Source organism: Globicephala melas, chromosome 5, assembly GCF_963455315.2.
Source record: "Globicephala melas chromosome 5, mGloMel1.2, whole genome shotgun sequence".
In the NCBI taxonomy this organism is placed as follows: domain Eukaryota; kingdom Metazoa; phylum Chordata; class Mammalia; order Artiodactyla; family Delphinidae; genus Globicephala; species Globicephala melas.
The window spans coordinates 136,705,415-136,724,631 of record NC_083318.1 but is presented as its reverse complement, the minus strand read 5'-3'; the positions used below and the strand labels follow the sequence as shown (position 1 = coordinate 136,724,631).

General features: G+C 50.4%; 1 protein-coding gene across 3 annotated transcripts in view; it reads left to right on the top strand.

The window, feature by feature from the left end:
- FNIP2 (folliculin interacting protein 2) overlaps positions 1 to 19,217 on the top strand; it is a 124,572-nt gene that overhangs the window by 54,680 nt on the left and 50,675 nt on the right. For 2 of the 3 annotated variants that reach the window (XM_030865737.2, XM_030865733.2), the window contains exons 2-7: positions 3,621 to 3,747; positions 6,699 to 6,827; positions 9,700 to 9,800; positions 10,769 to 10,840; positions 12,780 to 12,880; positions 14,659 to 14,730. In XM_030865737.2, the coding sequence (XP_030721597.1) occupies positions 3,621 to 3,747; positions 6,699 to 6,827; positions 9,700 to 9,800; positions 10,769 to 10,840; positions 12,780 to 12,880; positions 14,659 to 14,730 (602 nt within the window). Of the gene's footprint in view, positions 1 to 3,620; positions 3,748 to 6,698; positions 6,828 to 9,699; positions 9,801 to 10,768; positions 10,841 to 12,779; positions 12,881 to 13,047; positions 13,138 to 14,658; positions 14,731 to 19,217 lie in introns of all 3 variants that reach the window. The other variant, XM_030865731.2, reaches the window with a different exon arrangement.

The following is a 19,217-nucleotide window of genomic DNA, read 5'->3' as shown; positions in this document are numbered from 1 at the left end:
GTACCAGGAATTAGGAACTGGACATCTCTTTTGGGGGGGACACAATTCAGCCACAGCACATGGTTATATCTACCTTAAAGACGATTCTGTTTTCTCTACTTACAATCATTTGAATGATTATTGCTTGTCACCTTTCAGGTAAGTGATTGAGACTTTGGTCCCTCACTTTGCTCTCTTGATGACCAGTTCCAGAAACAAGATCTGGTTTAGTTCCAACCGGGCAAATCTTCACATCGTGGAATTTTAAAACTGGAAAGGGTCTGTCTAAGTACTTCTGTTTAGATTTTACAGTAGGGAAGGGTAGACAAACCGTCTTATTTTCTTCTGCCTCAGGTCGTACAGCTGTGACCATAAAGTAGACAAATAACGCCGTGTCCCCCGATGCCAGGGGCAGTGATCTTCCCTTGCTTTCAACAAAAGCCAAGACACAGGGTGTTTCTGATGAGAGTAAGTGTCTCTACAGCTGTAGCCAGATATTTTACGGCAAAGGCCCAAGGCTCATTTTTCAGCCTCTTGCAATCCTGCAGAGAGTCGCCCTCAGCACAGCTCCAGGAACGGTGTCTGGGGGTTGGGGTGAGTGTGGGCACGAAGGGAATGTGTACGGCTGAGGCCACGGGTGACTCGAGGGTGGCACGGAGGAGCCCGCGGCGTGCTGGGGGGCCACACCTGAGCGCCTGTCGTCCTTGTGACGCGTGGCGAGGCCAGAGCCCAGGGGGGGACCCAAGCTTGCTTCCTTCGGAAGCATCGTTTAACCGCCTGCATTTCCTATCCCGGGTGACTGGACTGTGACTCCCTCTAAGGTCAGAGACGGGGGACGCCAGAATTACGATTAGGTGTTAAATCAGTGACGCTATTCATGTGCAAGAAGAAAAATAGAGTTTTCCTCGTATTTTAGAAAATGCTTTATAAAGTATTCGGATGGTCAAAAAGTTGGACCATCTGACATACATGGTTTTCCTTTCCCACGTCTTTTCTTTTCATCTTTTTAAATTGAAAAATCACGTGAAATGTTTTGTAGGGTGTTGTGATCATTGTTACATTGTAGCTCTTCCAGAGGGGCCGTCCTCAGCTCGACCGACATGTGAGTCACCGTCAACCCTCAGAAATAAGGACTGAGCAGGTTGCTTTGTAAACGATAACGCTGTTTTGACAAGATGTCATTGTTGGGGCCAAACAGATTGAGCATGAAAACAAAAAGCCATGAAATCTTTGTCGCTTTTTCGATGTTAATCACTTCGACCTGTGTACTGTGCTTTAGTAATTGCAGAGGGTGTTTTTAATGACCTGGTGTGAAATGTCATGGTTCCTTCGGGACTTGTCGGGTTGGGGTGACAGCTGGCTGACGGCTCCCCTCTGCTTCCTCTGGTGACTCGGTCCTCAGGTCAGCTCTCAGCTCGCGACGGCTAAAAACAGGCCCCGACTGCGCAGCCCAGTGTGCGTTAGGGGTACGTGTCCAACCAGCCAGGCCTGGACCGAGAGCAGGAGACGATCAACTTCTGAAACAAACTTGCCGAGTTGTATCAAAACCAGCACCAGGGCTTCCCTGGTGGCGCAGTGGTTGGGAGTGCGCCTGCCAATGCAGGGGACCCAGGTTCGTGCCCCGGTCCGGGAAGATCCCACATGCCGCGGAGCGGCTGGGCCCGTGAGCCATGGCCGCTGAGCCTGCGCATCCGGAGCGTGTGCTCCGCAACGGGAGAGGCCACGACAGTGAGAGGCCCGCGTACCGCAAAAAAAAAAAAAAAAAAAAAAAAGAAGAGCACCAAGGTTGCTGGGCCTGGCAGCTTAGAGCACAGGCTGTTGAGAAGGTGCAACCAGAACTTGATGTTTTGGAGACTAGGATTTAAGACAACAGATCTGCTCCCCGAAAAGCATGTGTTCTGTGTTGACTACCACAGCCTGAAAAGGAGAGGACCAGTGATGCGCAATTCGTGGTTGGGGACCAGATGCTGTAGCGATGTTTCTAAAAAGTCGTTAGCATGAATGGTTCTTTCGGTAATTATTAGCATTTCGGAGCGCTTACCTGTGTCAGCCGCTGTGTAAAGCACTTTCATTTAATTTCTACGGCAGCTTTGTGAGCTTGGCGTTAATATGTCCATCACACTGATGGAGAAACGGATCTCAGAGGATGTGTATCTGTATCCACATGTGTGTGACTTCACTCTGTTACACCATCTCTTAGTTTTACAGTGTGATGTTGTCTGTCCTCTAACTCTCCGTCTGCCACCACCTTCCTCTTCTGTGCTCGCAGCGCCTGGCGCCCGCCGGCCTCTGTCCACACTGAACCTGCCGCCGGTACCCGTCCCCTCTCCTCCCCCTGGCTGCCGTCTCTCTAGCCTCGATTTGAAGGGCCCAAGCTCTGAAGAGTAAATTCTACCTGGCCCTGCTGCTTCTCGTCTTAATCCACCCCAGCCCTGTTTTCCTTAGAGCTGCAAATTGACCTCTCGAAAGTGCAGGCTGAGTTCCCCGACCTGCTCGCCTTCGCTCAGGGATGAGCTGGCCCTTGCTGCCACCTGCCCACCGCCCTCCGCAGCTCGCTGTCTCCCTCTGCCTGTCTTTTCCTGCATCTCCTCCGTCCCGTCCTCTTCCTGCTGTGTCCTTCATTCCCACACTTTACCTCTCTTTAACTCCTGCTTCTTCAAGTCCTGCTTAAATGTCCCTTCCTTAAATCCTAGGGACTTCCCTGCCGCTCCCCAGCACCGCTTAAACTTGAAAATATGAGTCTTACCACATCCTTTTCTTTCTTGCACTTGGACATCTGTAGTTACACGTGACGACTCACCCAGTGTTCCGCACTGAACTGTGTCCTCCCTGAGGGCAGGGACAGAGTCTGCTTCGTTAAACAGCTGCTCGATCTCTAGCTTCGAGCACAGTGACGGTTACACAGCAGGCACTCAGATCTGTGTCGACTGGTTAACAGACACGTAACTGAAGATGCCCAAAGCGGTGCATCTCGATGGTTGCCCTTTCTTAGTCCTTGCGTTCTGATTTCACTTGTTGCTCGAGAACGAACCTGCGTTCGGAGCAGTTTTGTCCCAGTGGCTTTGGGTTGACTTTATCGCCGATGGTCATTTTCCGCCATTCAGACGCTGTACCGTGATGCACTTGGTTTTCCAAACTTCTGTGTCAGACCAGCCACGATACAAGAAAAGGCTAAGTTTCAGGACATGTGAGCCCTCTCTGTTTGTCCTGAGCCTGGGTGGGTGGGAGAGGAAAAGCGAGGCCTCCCCTGACAGGCTGCAGGTTCCTGGCCCGATGGCGCAGAGGCGTGAACGCTCCAGAGCCTCCGACCTCAGCTGTGACGCCCCCAGAACCCAGGCGCCGGGTTCAGCTCCCTCCACAGCCCTGGCCGCTCCTGCCTGATGTCTCTGCCCAAAGTTGCTTTGGAAGGAGAAGCTTTCTCTCCAGTGGTTTGTCATCTCAGGAGCCTTCCCAGCCTTGGTCATGGGCACTGGCCCATCGGAGTCCACGGACAGGGCCGTGTGCCCGGGTCTGTGGGGATCACGCCTTCTGCACACTGGGGCTTCCGTGTGCAGGCGGACACCGGCTGGGAGACTTGTCTGCCTGCGACCATCCCGAGCGTCGCCGCTAACACGACTTCTTTCTCTCTTGTGAATCCACAGTTGGTCCTGTTCGGAGTTGGACCTGAACGAGATTCGCCTGATAGTTTACCAGGACTGTGAGAGGAGAGGCAGACAAGTCTTGTTTGACTCTAAAGCTGTTCACAAGATCGAGGAGGCGGCAGCTCAGGTAGGAACTATGGATTCGCTTTCGTCCTTTTTGTTTGTTCGTCCATTGCCTGCTCTTTGGGCTGAATTGCACAGCGCCGTCAGTGGTTCAGAGGAAACACGGACAGAGGTCCCTCCGCCCACCCCATTTGCGTTCTTATTAATATACACAGGTGAGACTGTTAGCAAGTCATCGTGCAGATGCTAAGCATCGTACTTTAGACATTACCAGAAGTGACTTTGCTGGTAAGTTGCAATCCAGTAGGATTTTGATGCCAAGTGTGTGCCGTTAACGGGAAGACTGAGAATGCTAAAATTCATGAAGCGCTCGCCTGAAGGGAAGGTCTGGTATCACCCATAGATAGTAAAAGGTGATACATAGCACGGGGTTAGAGAGAACTGGAGCGCTTTCCTGGCCACGGGGCTGCAGGGTGCTAACATGCACTGTCGTCTGCAGAAGGGCCTGCAACCCAAGCCTGTTTGACCAAGGAAGTTTTATTTCCTTTTTATAGCGGAGGGCGGTGTGGGGGTAGTAGTGGTGGTGATGGTAGAGGTGAGGGTGGTGATGGAGATGATGGTGATGGAAGTGATGGTGATGGTGATGGAGGTGTTGGTGGTGATGGAGGTGATGATAGTGATGGAGGTGATGGTGGAGGTGATGGTGATGGAAGTGATGGTGGTGGTGATGGAGGTGTTGGTGGTGATGGAGGTGATGATAGTGATGGAGGTGATGGTGGAGGCGATGGTGATGGAAGTGATGGAGGTGATGGTGATGGAGGTGATGGTGGCGGTGACAGAGGTGATGGTGGTGGTCGTAGTGCTGGTGGTGGTGGTATGGGGCGTGGAGGTCTGAGGGTGGGTAAAGTGGGGACAGAGCAGCTCTTGATCCCTTGGAGCCAGAATGGGGAAGGTAGAGTGATGTGTCCAGGCAGGAGCAGGGTCTAGTCCTCCCTGTGAGTCTTCAGGGTGGCCATCCAGTGTACTTCTGACTTGTCACCTTTCAGCAGTTATTCAGATGTCTACAACTTAAATAAATCCCTTTGTGTTCCTTCTTTTCATGTTCAGTAACCTGATACCTGTACTGACCGAATCCTGGCAGTTTAGAGAATGTGCAGCTAAGTAGCTGAATAGTTTATGTCAGGGTCTCGGTCTCGTCAGGGCTGAGGTCTCGTCCTGCTTCTGATACGGTTGTTTCTGCGGGAAGGAAGTGTCTGGTTAAAGGTGGTTTAGCTGAGCGGATCCCGTGGTGCTTTCACGTGGAAGCTGGCCAGGTAGCTAATCATTACAGCCATTGCTGGGCTTGTTAGGTGGGTGGCTGGAGCAGGGGGGATGAGAAGTCTCTCGGTGATTCAGGGAAGGCTGCCATGGTAGATTGGTATTAGTTCAGGTGAGCCAGCACTCGGCCCTTTGTTTGGTGGACCGCACACGGCTTCCCCCTGTTTTCCCACATCACTTCCTGTCTCCCCAAGGCCTTGCACAGATGGTATAGTTGCACACCCACGCTCCGTCACTAGGGTTCCTGATGGTGGTAGCAGGTGGAGGGAAAAAATTCTCACCGGTTTGCAAAAATAACCGGAATCCTGTCTGTAGGAGCAATGATGACCCCGGAGTCTGGAACAGAAGCTTCCTGGGATGGACGCACTCATTTCCTCACAGAGGCAGCTGGGCCCGGGGAGGCTTGGAAACTGCCCAAGGCTGCAGAGGGAGTCCAGCGGGGGCTCTGCTCACTGTACCGGGAGCTGTCGCCAGTTGTGGACGGCGCGGCCAGTGGGCCCAGCAGTGTGGGGCGGGTGTGGACCGCGTGTCACTCCGGGCCCTGCAGGGCCGTGGATCGCCATCCCGCCCGCGACCGCTGGGGGCAGGCTTCCTGTTCCCCTTCTGTTCTTCCCCCATCTTCAGCCCCCCACCCCATGGGCAGGCACGAAATGTCAGGAGTCAGCAGCAGGCACGTGACTGCAGGCATTTGCATTCGACCATCAGTGTGACTGTCACACTGGAGATTAGATAAGCTGCACTTGCATTCATGTTTTTCCAAGCAAATCTACGCACAAAAAAGCAAAGAAGACTCAGGATAGAAACAACGTATCACGGAGGGTACAGGCTGCTTCTGTAGGGCGTAGTGTATCTTGGCCTAGGAGGAAGGGAAACGTTAGTGAAGGTGTATCCTTATGCCTCTGTGTCACTGTCATAAAAATCTGCCATGAACTCCATGAAGGGAACGTGTAGTAGCTAATCCTCTACAAGCCGTGACCTTTGAAGGCCGTGTTGCCTCACATGCTGTGTAATCACAGCAGCCCCCGTTCCAGCATTTTGTCCTCATCTTTCACAAGCTTGACCTCATGACTTTCTCTAAAGCCGTGCGGGGGGAGGTGTGTCATTAAAGCACATGCTGGTCTTTCCAAATGAATAAATACTTCTGCCTTCTCAATTCCGTTTGCTTGGGGAAAATTTAACTTTGAAGCAATGTCTGTATCCTCATCAATTTTATAGATTATGACTCTACCTAGTACTAAAAAATCCTCTAACAACCAGAACAGAGGTCAGAGCTCATCGATGATTTTAGAATATGAATTGAAACGTCAAGTGTTCTTGGGGACTTCCCTGGTGGTCCAGTGGTTAGGACTCTACGCTTCCAGTTCAGCGTGCCTGGGTTCAGTTTCCGGTCAGGGAACTAAGATCCTGCAAGCCGTGCTGCCAAAATAATAATGATAATAATAAAAAAATAAAGAGAACAGTCTTAATACATAACCCACCACCTCTGTCACCCTTCTCAGCATCTTCCTCTTCCAAATGTTATAGACTCACAGGAACCACTCTTTTGTCCTCGTTAAAAAGAAAACAACAACGTCCCGGTTCTTCTGTGCAGCTGAGGCTCAACAGAACAGAGCGATGTGAGAAAGGGGCCCCCAGTGAGCGTGTGCTGGTACGCTCAGCGGGGGCGGTGTGTTTACCCTCCTCTCCCTGTTCACCCAGAGAACGGAGGACGTCCCCACGAAAACGCCAGCCAAGTGCTGTCAAGGCGGTGGCAGCGGCAGCCTCTCTTCCCACGGCTCTTCCGGGGGATCTTTACCACACACCAAGGAGCAGCTTCCAAAGTACCAGGTACAACCACCCTTGCGTGCGGAATGCCCCGTAGGCTGGAGCCATTTACTGCCATTTCTCCTCGGGGATAATGGCTGCTTGAGGGCCCCGTCCCTGGGATAGGAGACTACGTATCCAGAACCCTGCTCAGGACTCGGTGATGGCCTCTATGGGAAGGGAATCTAAAAAGAGGGGATGTGTGTATAACGTGTAACTGACTCACTTGGCCGTACAGCAGAAACTAACACAACACTGTACATCAACTCTACTCCAATAAAAATGGAACAAACAAATAAACAAAAACCCCCCAAAACGGGCTCTTAGGTGTTTCAGGCCAGTGCTGTGCTCACACTTTGGCTTTATCTCTTGATAAAAACTGTAACGGAGCAGCAGTGATCCCGTGAAACACACAGCGAATGAAGAGAAATATTGCAAAGGAGGTAAACCCTCCTGTTTTGCTTCCTTGGTGGTCAGAACCAGATTAGTGCACATGTGTTTTCCAGTTTTTTTCTAAGAGCTCTGAGGATTCTGGGGATGAATATTGTCATCCTGAGAAAACAGCACTTGCCAGTAGAAGGAAGAAAGGCTTGTATAGGAGCAGCTGGAAAGGCAAGACCCAACTGGAGCGGGAAGTGTGAAGGGCTGGTATACTGAGAAATGTTGGCCAGCTGGGCGCAAGGAAAGAGGTTTCATAAATATTGAATAGCAGAAGGGTACTACCTGATGGAGGATATATGAGTGTTTATTTTTATTTTCGGAGCTATGAGGAATTTTGTCTACCGTGTCGCTGACACAGCAAAGCCAGGGAGGTGTATACCAGCAGCCACGGGTGTATAGAACGTTGTTCGTTTCACGGTCGGGATCGCTGCTGTGCATCTGCCCTTATTCCACAGAGCTGCCGGCTCTCAAAGCAGTATGTGGTTACAACAGCATAGAGTGAAATTTTCAGCGAGTTGAGAATTGCAGTTGGCACGTGGACCTTGTACCCCAAGAAAAAGCAGTTTCAGAAATGGAGGTGATGGGTGGAAGTTATTCATAAAGAAGGTGAAAGCCTGTTAGTTTCTGTCTGCAGGAAGCGAGAAGAGGTTGGTAGCAGGCTCGTTAAATCAGGCGGACAGATGTCTGCTCCTCTTTCCTCCTTTGCAAGCAGGTGTAAGTAGGTGTGTATATGTGTGTCCATGTGTGTGGATATATACGTGTATGCGTGTGGATTTGGAGTTGAAAGGCTGATTGCCATGGTTTTGCTTGGGTAGAAAGCGAGGCAGCAGAGAGTCTGGCTAGTGGCCTGGGTCACAGGAGATGGAGGTACGGTTTCAGTCAGGCCGTGCGGGTGTCGTGCGCACTGGTTTGGTTGACACTCACATCCATCCTCAGTGTGTGTCACCACCACTTAGAGTGGGAGCTGAGCATCCTGTATCCAAACGCATACACCTGTGTGTCATCATATGTTCACAGTACGCACAGTGTTACGTCATGTGAGTGAGGGCATTTGGCTTCCAGCCGCCTGAGCTCCAGGGGAGTCCGGGCCCCGAGATGAAGGTATGGGGGTTCCCGTCGGGAATAACTGGAATCACAGCAGCGGTTGAGAACGCAGACAGTGACCTTGTACAAGGGATGACTTGAGAAGGTAGAGATTTAAAAAGGAGAGCAGGGCTTCCCTGGTGGCGCAGTGGTTGAGAGTCCACCTGCCGATGCAGGGGACGCGGGTTCGTGCCCCGGTCCGGGAAGATCCCACATGCCGTGGAGCGGCTGGGCCCGTGAGCCGTGGCCGCTGAGCCTGCGCGTCCGGAGCCTGTGCTCCGCAACGGGAGAGGCCACAACAGTGAGAGGCCCGCGTACCGCAAAAAAATAAATAAAAAATAAAAGGGAGAGCAGGATGTGAGGGCCATCTGGCTGCGACATCTGTCACCCCATTGATCGCCAGGGTTGATTCGGCCGATCGGGCTGGCTAGGCGGGTGTCCCCTTCCTCCCTCACCGTTCCAGGTGCGTCCCTCCCGAAGCTGCGCGCTCGGTCGAAGAGGACGACCTTCCGCGATAGAGGAGGACCGTTCTTCGGTCAGGGGTATACAAGTAGCTGCGCTCCCCTGCTAGAACCTGCAGACAAGCTCTCAAGGTCCATTTGTGGGAGAACGTAGGGTAGTCGAGCTTCCAAGACTCCAGACACATCCAAATGAGGCGCTGCACGTGGCAGTCTGCCTTTCTAAAAAAAAAAAAAGTAATTTAAAAAATATAAAAAGGAGAGCAATTATGTGCGTCAGATACCGTGAGACGTTTAATAGAGCAAACTGGGAAGCGCCCATTGGCTGTGACAGGAGCCGTTTGAATAGCGGGGGATGGGGGAAGGTGCCGTCCACCCTCTGCGGTGATAAAGGGGACGCCGAAGACTGGTCAGAAGCTAGGGGGTCAAAAAATTTAAAAATGTTTCAGTCAAACTTTGGGGTGACCAGACTGTCGGTTATCTTTTGGACCCACGAAACCCTGCCCACACCGATTGGCATTTTTGTTCCACACGTTGATTTTGGTTGGATAACCCTGAGCTATATTTCATTTCAGGATGTGTTCTTAGTATCGAGGGGAGTTACTCTGCCTCTTCCGTCACTTAATCTTTCTATTTCGACTTTGTAAATGGGGACGATGAAAGTCATTGTTTCTCATAACCAGATTAAAAGTGAACTCTGGTAAAGCGCTTGCATCCTGTACGAGGATATAGTGTATAAAGAAGAAATCGTGCACATTAGTGATAATTTGGGGAAAAGAGTAGGCAGTCATCATTGTAGATTAAGATTGTAAAATAATCAGTTGCTGCTTTGAGAAATGGTTCTAATTACCAACAAAATTGCACATTATTTTCTATCGTGTTGTCACGGTTTTGGTTTCTTGCACGTCTGGTAGTACACGCGCCCCGCCTCTGATGTCAACATGCTTGGGGAGATGATGTTCGGCTCGGTCGCCATGAGCTACAAAGGCTCCACCCTGAAGATTCACTACATACGGTGAGTTCCGTCCACTGCTCGTGAGACGTGGCTTGGGGATGATGACTCCATTCAAACATGCGCAAAACTGTTATGCAGTAAAATAATAATCTAAACTTTGTCATCTCGTATTTGTTAGCACTTGATACCTTTTGCATATCTTTAGCAGTTAAAATAGTCTGACATTTTCTACATCACTCTGACCTTGAATCAGCTTAGCAGGACAAAATCCTAAGCTTTAGCTAAGTACCGTAATTGAAAAATGCGTCCCAAAGCATTTTGAGTATCTGCTAGGTTAGTAATAGCAATAGCAGAGTTATTCAAATATTTTAAGTTTAAAAAGTCAGAATTTCACAAATTTTCCATTTTCAGATTAAAGTTTGTCGTGATTTTTTCCTTGTACTGAGATACATATTTTTTCAAATTATTGAATGCATGCCGAGTTTTATTTTTGTTTCTAGGGAATGGTGTCTAGAATAAAAGTTTCTGCAAAAAGCAGAATGTGACGACATTAAAGAACACGTTCCTTATCTGCATGTCAGGATAGAATTTAACTCGCTGGAAGCACAAGCTCTACGATGTGTGAAAGGAAGCCTTTTCCCAATCCTGCACTTACAACCTTCTGTCTGTTCATCTGTGCCACATGGCAGGTGGAAAATATACCCTGAGAAAAAAACAAACTTCTGCTTTGCAATATTTCTGCGAAGCGAAGTTTGTACATCTGAAATATTTACTCCCAAGGAAAACGGCCCTGGCAATGTCTCCATAGCTCGCTCTCAGGGTTTTAACATTCTTGGGATTTTAAAATGATAAAATTAGAAAAAAATCTAGACACCCCATTGATACAGTGATTTGAAAAATGCACATCTCATTTTCTGTAAAATAAGATATAGAAATGAATAAAAGCTTGAGAAAAAGTTAAAAAAAAAAACCCAAAAAACAAAAAAAACCCCATGCATCTCTCCCTCTTCTGTCTGTTTTTTCTCCAGTTCTCCTCCACAGCTGATGGTTAGTAAAGTCTTCTCCGCCAGAATGGGCAGCTTCTGTGGGAGTACAAATAAGTAAGTGCGGGATTTTCCCCCTCCCCTCCCCATCCCCCCCAATTTTCCAAGTGGCTGTTTCTGGGTAGAGTCATTCTTTGAGGGCCATAAGGCTTTTTGAGGTTAGAAGCAGGATGAGTCCACATTAACAAAGGGGTTTTCAAGGTGGCCTTTGTCCAATACATAGTGAGTATGAAGAGGCCTTGGACCTTAGCAGGTGGCCTTAAAGACAAGTGATGGTCTACATACATACATTGGGGGTCTTCACCTGTTAACCCACTCTTCCTACTGCCAGTCACCATGTTCTCATTCCCTGGAAAATGAAAAGTGAAGGGGAAAAGGATATTATTTCATCTTATAAAAAAAAAATCTCGGGAATTCCCTGGCGGTCCAGTGGTTGGGACTCTGCGCTTCCACTGCCGAGGCCCGGGTGTGATCCCTGGTCGGGGAACTAAGATCCCACACGTGGCACGGCCAAAACCAAAACCAAAGCAAAACAAAACTAAACAAAAAAATCTCACCTGTCAGTCTGCTCGTTTATTTATTTCTGAAGGAATGAGGCACAGGGTGAGTTTCCCAAGCTGAGAGGCATCTGAATGGCAGGAGGGATCGTCTGTCTGAGCCATCCTTGTAACCTCTGTGGTCGGTGAGGACTCAGGCCAGGCAATATTTTGATTTTCACTCCCGAGTTTTTGTTTGTTTGTTTTTTGGTTTTTTGGCGGTACGCGGGCCTCTCACTGCTGTGGCCTCTCCCGTTGCGGAGCACAGGCTCCGGACGCTCAGGCTCAGCGGCCATGGCTCACGGGCCCAGCCGCTCCGCGGCATGTGGGATCTTCCCGGACCGGGGCACGAACCCGTGTCCCCCGCATCGGCAGGCGGACTCTCAACCACTGCGCCACCAGGGAAGCCCACTCCCGAGTTTTTTTCCCCCTCTTAATTTTACACTTCTGTGTAGACTAAGAATACTTAAATGTCTAACTTAACTCTTAGTCTGGCACAATTGTTCGTATATTTTGAATTTTTCAAGCAGAAATATTTCACATCTTTTTTGAATAAAACAACAGAACATTTATTACACTTGGGTAAGTTTGGAAGAAATGTTTATTGTAAATTAAAGGGGTATTCTTAGGGGTCAAATGAAGGCTGTTATTTTTTACAATCCTAAGAAATTAGAAGTATGTTCCTCTTCAAATTTGGGTACCTTTGAGTAAGTCTGCTTACTTTTCAACAGAATAACGAATTTACTTTTTTGAGCATTTAACACTGGATTGTCATGACTTAAGCCAGTATAGGAATTGATATTTATTTTTTTGTGAGGTATTATTTTTCTGACCCTTGATATTACCTGAACATTTATTATACTAACTCCCTCTAATTAAATATCAAGCTCAGATTTAAGTAAAAATTATTTTGGCTTCATTATGCTATATTATCCTCGACATCTTTATTTCATTTGTTAACAAATACAATAAATTATTAAAAGCTGCTTCTCTCACGTGTGTTTATGAGTAATTCTAACTTTTAAGAAGTTGTGAAATCAGACTCCTGTAAGAATCATAATTTCTGTTATATGCTCCTCCTGAAAAAGGTTGCTGAATTGCTCATGGATGTTAACTAAGAGTTAAAATGAATTTCATTTTGAGAGTTTCTGTAAAATTACCCTTGAAATGAACAACCGTATCCTAGGTATCAGTCACCAGAGGAAGATTTCAGAATTCGGTGTCCCTCATTACATAATACTGTGAAATTGTTCGGAATGTGTCATTTAGTTTTATAGGTTGAACTCCCTCCCAAAGCCTCTCTTGTATTTTCCTGCAACAAATTCCCCTAAAGTTTAAGTCTCTTCGGTAGATGTGAGACTTTATTAATTCATGAAGAAAAGTTGTCTGTTAGCAAACAGCTTTGTTCGTCCCTTGATGTTTTTCTCCTCTCTCTCCCTTCCTTCCCTCTCTGGACTTAGCTTGCAAGACAGCTTCGAATACATCAACCAAGATCCTAACCTGGGGAAACTGAACACAAATCAGAATAACCTGGGTCCCTGTCGTACTGGAAGTAACCTAGGTAAACTCCGCCACGTAAGCGGGGCCTTGCTTTCCGGGTCCCGCCGTCGTGGGTGTCCGTTTTGCTTTCTTTGAGTTTGTGGTGGTGTTTTGCTGTGGCATTATCTTTAATCTGCGTTTATTTCTGTGTGTGTACTTTGTCCGCCCCCGTGTGTGTCTCCGCCCCAGGTGTGCTGCAGGGATGCGGCAGCAAACTGCCCCCGGGGGCGGCTGAAGGAGGACCGCTCCGGCTCAGCCGCAGTGCCTCTTTCTTTGCAGGTTTGTGTGGAATGCTGAGTATGGTGCCACCTGCACACGTTAGTAACTCCTGGGCAGGTTCTTAGAAACAAATCTGTTGGGCGCCTCTCTAGAAATCCAAGGGGCTCGTGAGATGTTTAGTTCCACATGCTGCTGAGCGCCTGGCGTTCTGAAACCTCCACCCCAGAGCCCCTGTTAGAAACGTCTCTGCTAATACCCCCGCGGCATAAGCCGGTTTGGATCTGAAATGAGCCCTTCGTGTTTCTAAGAGGATAACATCTTCCGATTTTCCTCGGCCTCTTCCGCTGCCGTGAACTGTTTCTCTTTGCCGTGGCATCTTTGATCCATTTTTCACCTGCACCCTTACCTGCACTGTGTCTTCAAAAGTCACTCTAACAAGAGCATGGAAGACCGGCCTCTCCCTCCCCCTCTCCCTCTCTCTGTCCGTAGCATTTAAGTAGTTCAAATGTACTTTCCAGCTTCTTTACAGGTGTAGCCACCTCCATCTCTGGGTAGGTACATCCTGAGACCGGCCTGGCCGTCTAGCCCAGGCTGCTGAATGTCTGCCACAGGCTGGCGTGATTAACTAGCGTGGGAGCCTTCATTGCTAACGTTAGGGGTTGTGTTTACCGCAGACGGTATTCTGCATTCTGCTTTTCACCGTAGCCGAACTATGCTAGGCACCCTATTTAACTGACTGACAGCCTCCTGCCTACTTCCAGGTGAGGATAGCATGTTTATATACTCTCCTTAAAATTGTGAAAATAAACACGCTTCACAGAGTAGCTGGCAAGTGTAGTAATCAGGCAGAGCGGCGGGCTTCTCGTGCACCAGAACGCTTACGGTAGCAACGTGGGAGCTACCGTTTAGCTCAACAGTACACAGTTGAGACCAACGTAAAGCATTCCTGGAAGTCTGCAGTCCTTTAGTGTTTTCCTAGCACCTCTGCAGTAGTGTTGTGTACGGGTGTATATGGAAAAGAGGCAGAGGAAGAGATATTTGAAAATGAATATAAGTGTTTCTGTCTGCCAAGAGAGGGTTTATAAAACACAGAAGGGTTTTTTAAATTCCTGAAATGGTTTTCAAGCCTTTCTCTTCTCGAGGTTGCCTGTAGTTACTGCTGAAACTGATTATAAAGCATTTTGAAAGTACTTATTAATATTTTGCAGTATTTCAGTACATTGAAACTACTGAAATACTTAAATGCTATTTAACTACTACTAATGAGGAAAATGGCTGAAAGCGTCTGCTCGAGGATGTCTGCTCGTCGTATGAAGTGTCCTCACAGCTGATGACTCGGCTTCTTTTAGAGGCGAGAGGCCCTCGGAAGAGCCTCTGTAGTGCTGCCGGGGGACAGGCACGGGCAGGTGGTCGCTGGCCTCTGCCCCCTCCTTCCCCCGTCTTTTCTGAACTGCATTCTGCTTTCCCGTCCCTCCCTGTGTGTCCTCGTGCGGTCACCGCCAGCAGGCGTAAAGCGAGCGCAGGCGGTCTGAGCAGCCCGCCTCTGTGAGCCCCGTGACCAGGTCTCCTTGCTTCCTGCAGTGCACAGCACTCCGGTCGACATGCCGAGCAGAGGGCAGAGCGAAGACAGGGACAGCGGCATCGCCCGCTCAGGTACGTGCTTTCCTCTTGCCGGCAGCGCCCGTGGAGCGAGCCCTCCCTCTGAGATCTGGGTGTGACGTGCACAGGGACGGCTCCTGCGAGACGAACGTACGTCAAGCAGTGTGCCACTAAAAAGGGGGGAGCCTCCTTGAGCCAGTGGCCCTGGGACCTTCTGGGTCCTGAGCACCCAACCAGGGGAAGGACAGTGTGCATGGGAATCCCTCTGGCTGTGACCATGGGGGCTGTCCGCTGACCTGCTTCTGTCCTGGAGTCGTGATGCTCTAGATTTTGTCTCCTGTACCCCTTCTCTCCTCATGTCAAGTTGTGACTGACCAGGGCTCTGGGCCTCCTTGAGCAATAGAAATTGACTAGAGGCCAGACAAGAAATGAGGCAAGGCTTTATTGGGGCCCCTGCTGCACCATGAGGGAAGGAGAACAAAGGACAGGTTCCCTTGCTGGCTCGCTTCCTGAGCAAGGATGAGCTAGTTCCTTATAAGGCATGAGGGCAGGGGTGTGTCCAGGGGTCAGGCCAGAGGGGCGGCTTAGGTGTTCTGCCCGCCCCTTAGGTGGTGCTGAGTGCAGATGGCGTGTGCAGTGCCCTGCTTTTGCTCCCGAACCCCTGTCTTTGCTCCAGCCTCTTCAGAAGTGGCAGTTGGGTTTTTTGGTCTCTTTGTATCTTTTGTCCATAATGTACCCCAACTGCGCGTGCCCCCAGTTATTTTTAGTCCCTTATAGTTTCTTTGTATCTGTGGGTGGAGGAGAGGTGTGTCCAGGTGCAAGCCCTGCAGCAGAGGGTCCCAGGTTCCACTCTAAATTGCTCCTAAGATGAGTGTCCCTTGCCCTTTGAGAAGCGGGACAGTTGAGGGCCACGTTGGCATTGAAGTGAAAGGTCAGTAGCAGCCGGATCTGAACGCTTTCTCAGGAGGAGGGGGCAGAGGTGAACGTGATGCAAATGTGAACTTTGGCTTTGTTGGCAGCTCGGCCCCTGAACCTGCCATGTCTCCTTTGAGGCTCCCGCCCTCCTGGTGGGAGTCCACGCAGATGGGGGGCTGGCTGCACGGGGCCCCCGGGGGCCTTCTGCTCCCCTTCCGTCCCGGGAGCAGCTCTGAAACCCCCGGGTCAGCCCTGGGAGGGTCACCCTCCACCAAAGGCCGCTCGTGCGCCCGCTGTGGCTGGTTCCTCACGTCGCCCGCACTGTGTGGACCAGGGTCCTCGTCCTGGAGCAGAGCAGCGACTCCGACTGTTTGAGCTGAATTCGCAGTGGAAGATGGAGAGAAATTACAGCCACGGTTTATTCCTGTTTTTTGTAATTTGTAACTTCCTGTCTGCAGAGTTGAGAGACGGGGCAAATATCTTCAATAGATTTGTTTTTCAGAACAGTGGTAGGTTTGCAGAGCAATAGAGACGGTCGTGGGGAGCTGCGGTACAGCCCCCCGTCGTTAACACCTTAGCCCGTGAGACAGGGAGGTCAGTTGTCACGTCTGTTTGACTCTGCTGGGCTCAGGCAGTTCCTCAGACTCGCTGTGTTTTGTGACGACCGTGACAGTCTCGGGAAGTAGCAGCCAGCTGTGGTAATTTGTTTGATGCTCTGCACGTGAGTGGACCGCGTTTTGGAAGAGAGGTCACGGAGGTTCGGTGACACTTTCGTTGCCCCCGACCAAGGGTATGTGCTGTCAGCGTAAGTTAGGACCGCTGATGGTTGCCTTGGTCACCTGGCTGGCACGGTGTCTGTGTGGCCTCTCCCCGTCTGCTGCGGGCAGGGCCCTGCGTCAGCGGCTTGGAGCTCTTCTGCGCGGCAGCCTGTCCTCCTTCCTCATCCGTCCAGCCAGTCAGTCGTTCATATCAACATGGACTCAGAGTGCTTACTTTACCCTTCAGGTCACCCCAGTACTGCTTTATTTTGTCGCTCACGTGGCTCCAGCTTTGGCCGTGGAAGCCGTGGAGCGCTTTCCATTGGCTCCAGTGTTTCTTTAACGTCTCTCACTCTGTGTGTGTGTGGGGGGGGGGCGCTTCCTCGCTTTCTGGCACTACAGGATGCTCCAGACGTGCCTCATGTATGTCCTGCCCCATCCCTAGAATCAGCTGTGTCTCCGTGTTGCCCTGTCCTTTCACTGGAGACGGAATTAGGTCCCAGGGTCTGGACCCCAGATACGCTTGTTGCACCTTGATGCCAGCAAGCAGGAGTGTGGGTTTGTGCCGGCTGTGTGTCTGTGTCTCTGTGCGTACTGCTGTCGGCGACGCCCGCACCTACGTTCAGCGACGCGTGAGTGCCGCGGATTTCTCCGTGTTGCCCGCCATCTGTGAGCCCGTGGGCCGTCCCACCCTCCCCGCCTGGCTTATCTGCAAACCGCCCCCCGTGGCGAGACACCCGGCTCCGGCCTGCCGCGCGTTTAGGTAATGGATTCATCGCAGGGCACACACGGCAGCGTCAGGGTGCTTACCCCAGTGCTCCTGTGGGAAACGCCTTTTTTAAACGAGAGAGCAGTGCTTGTGTGCAGTTCCTCTGACCTTTTGTCCCGCAGACGTCACTCGTTGCCAAGGTTACCTAGGCTGGCGCCTTTGGAGATGGGGAATGTTTGCAGCTGTCAGTACCAGGCCAGCAGAAGCTCTGAAGTCACAGCTGACACCAGTTCATCTTCACGATGAACAGGCTGCATGGCGGCTGCGCCAAAGCTCTGAACACACAAGTCACATCTGAAGAGTGACCTCAGAGTCTTTTTCTTCCCCAGTAGTTCAGTAAAGAAGTAACTTTAGAAAAGCTTCTATGTTTGTGTTTTGCTTTTTAAATCATCCTCTACAGAGAGGAACTCGATCCGGATGGAGTCTGAGAGCACACAGTACGGTTCCCCGGCAGAAAGACAAGACACCGAGGGTCTCTGTCGCCCTCCGCCAGCCCCTTCCCCACACCTGTCTTCCGCCCGCGTCAGGGAGGAATATTGTGGGTGCTGACCGCGTGCCCCTCGTGCACCGTGTGCCCCGGGGCTGCAAATCGCTGTCTGGGTTTGCACTCCCGAGGGCCCTCTGTTGTAGGAGAGCTCAGTTACTGTGGTGGCTTCCACAGTTGGGCCAGTTTGCTACAGTCGAGGTGAAGGGAAGGGGTTGGCAGGGTAGCCCTGAGTCAGGCCGTGAAGCCACATTTATTACATTTATTGAATAACAATCTTGTACCCCCTAGGCTGGCAGGCTCTGCCGGAACTGGGGCGATGTAGAAGATGAGTGACCCTTAGCACCCGCCCTCAGGAAGCTCCATGTAAACCCAGAGTTAAAACAGCGGGTGAAGAGTGCTGCCTCACCCGCCCTGTGGGAGCCGGGGGCCTGGGGGTGGCGCCTGGGACGGGGGTGTTCGAGGGACGACAGCTGGGAGGGAGGAAAGAACTGCATCAGCGTCGAGCAAAAGCGCCATTTCGGAAGCTCGTTTGCGCAGGGGTGTAGGTCCTGGGGCTGCCCGGGTAAAATGTGCCCGCAGCGTCAGGGACTGGGGGGCGGGGGGGCGAGCCTCATCACAAAAGGCACCGGCGCCCTGTGAGCCCTTGGACTTAGTCTTGTTCGGGGCAGCTAAAGGGGGAACCTGATTGGCTCCATATTTTAGGTCTATTTGGTGCCTCGCCAACTGCTCCAGAAAAAACTGCACCCGTATATTCGCTGCTGAAGTAGATCAGCTGGGCAGGGGGTACAGGACTGAGGGAGGTGGGCAGAAGACGGATTTTTTTCCCATTAACTTTTTCTCCCCCGAACTCACCGCTCTGTGTGTGTGTGTGTGTGTGTGCGCGCGCGCGCGCGTGCACACGCATCTGTTTGTAAAGCTAGTGTAAAAGGATTATCTGATTTAGCATAAAATTTTTAAAAACAGTTCATTGGGTTTTTTCCCCTCTTTCCCTTTTTAGAATAGCACCTGAGAAGAATAGCCAACTTTTCTTCTGGGTTATTCAGTAGCTTTACTATAATAAGAGAGGAAATCAAATCTCAATTCTCATCTGTGCCTTCATGCATTTTACCCTTCACGATAAGTGCCCCAGTGCCTCTTTACGTAGCTTGTCACACACGCAGAATAAGGAATAGAGCGATAACAAGGATATCCCATTTACTGCTTTAATGGGTTAGACTATATCCACCTATTTTTTTTAAAGACACTTCCTCAGTAAAGGAACAAACTCAATACCAAGCTCACAGTGTTTTTTACATTAGAGTATTAGCAGTTTACTCAACGGTCTTTGCCTTATTTCCTGATTTTTTGTATTAAGGAAGCCAGGTGAGGGAGACATCTATAAAATCTGATGTTCATCTTCATAGACTTTACTCATAGCAAGTTTGAGAACCATTTTTCTAGTGTCTTTGTGGAGGGTGAAAAGTAGGAGTAGGAAACTCACACGATGAGCTGTTGTCACTAGCAGAACATTGGAGGTGACCTAGATGTTCATCCAGGGCCTGCTTAAGTCACGTTCGTCCCGCAGAGCAGCCCCACGCGGTGGTTGGAAGGGCACGGCAGCCTAGCAGGCCTC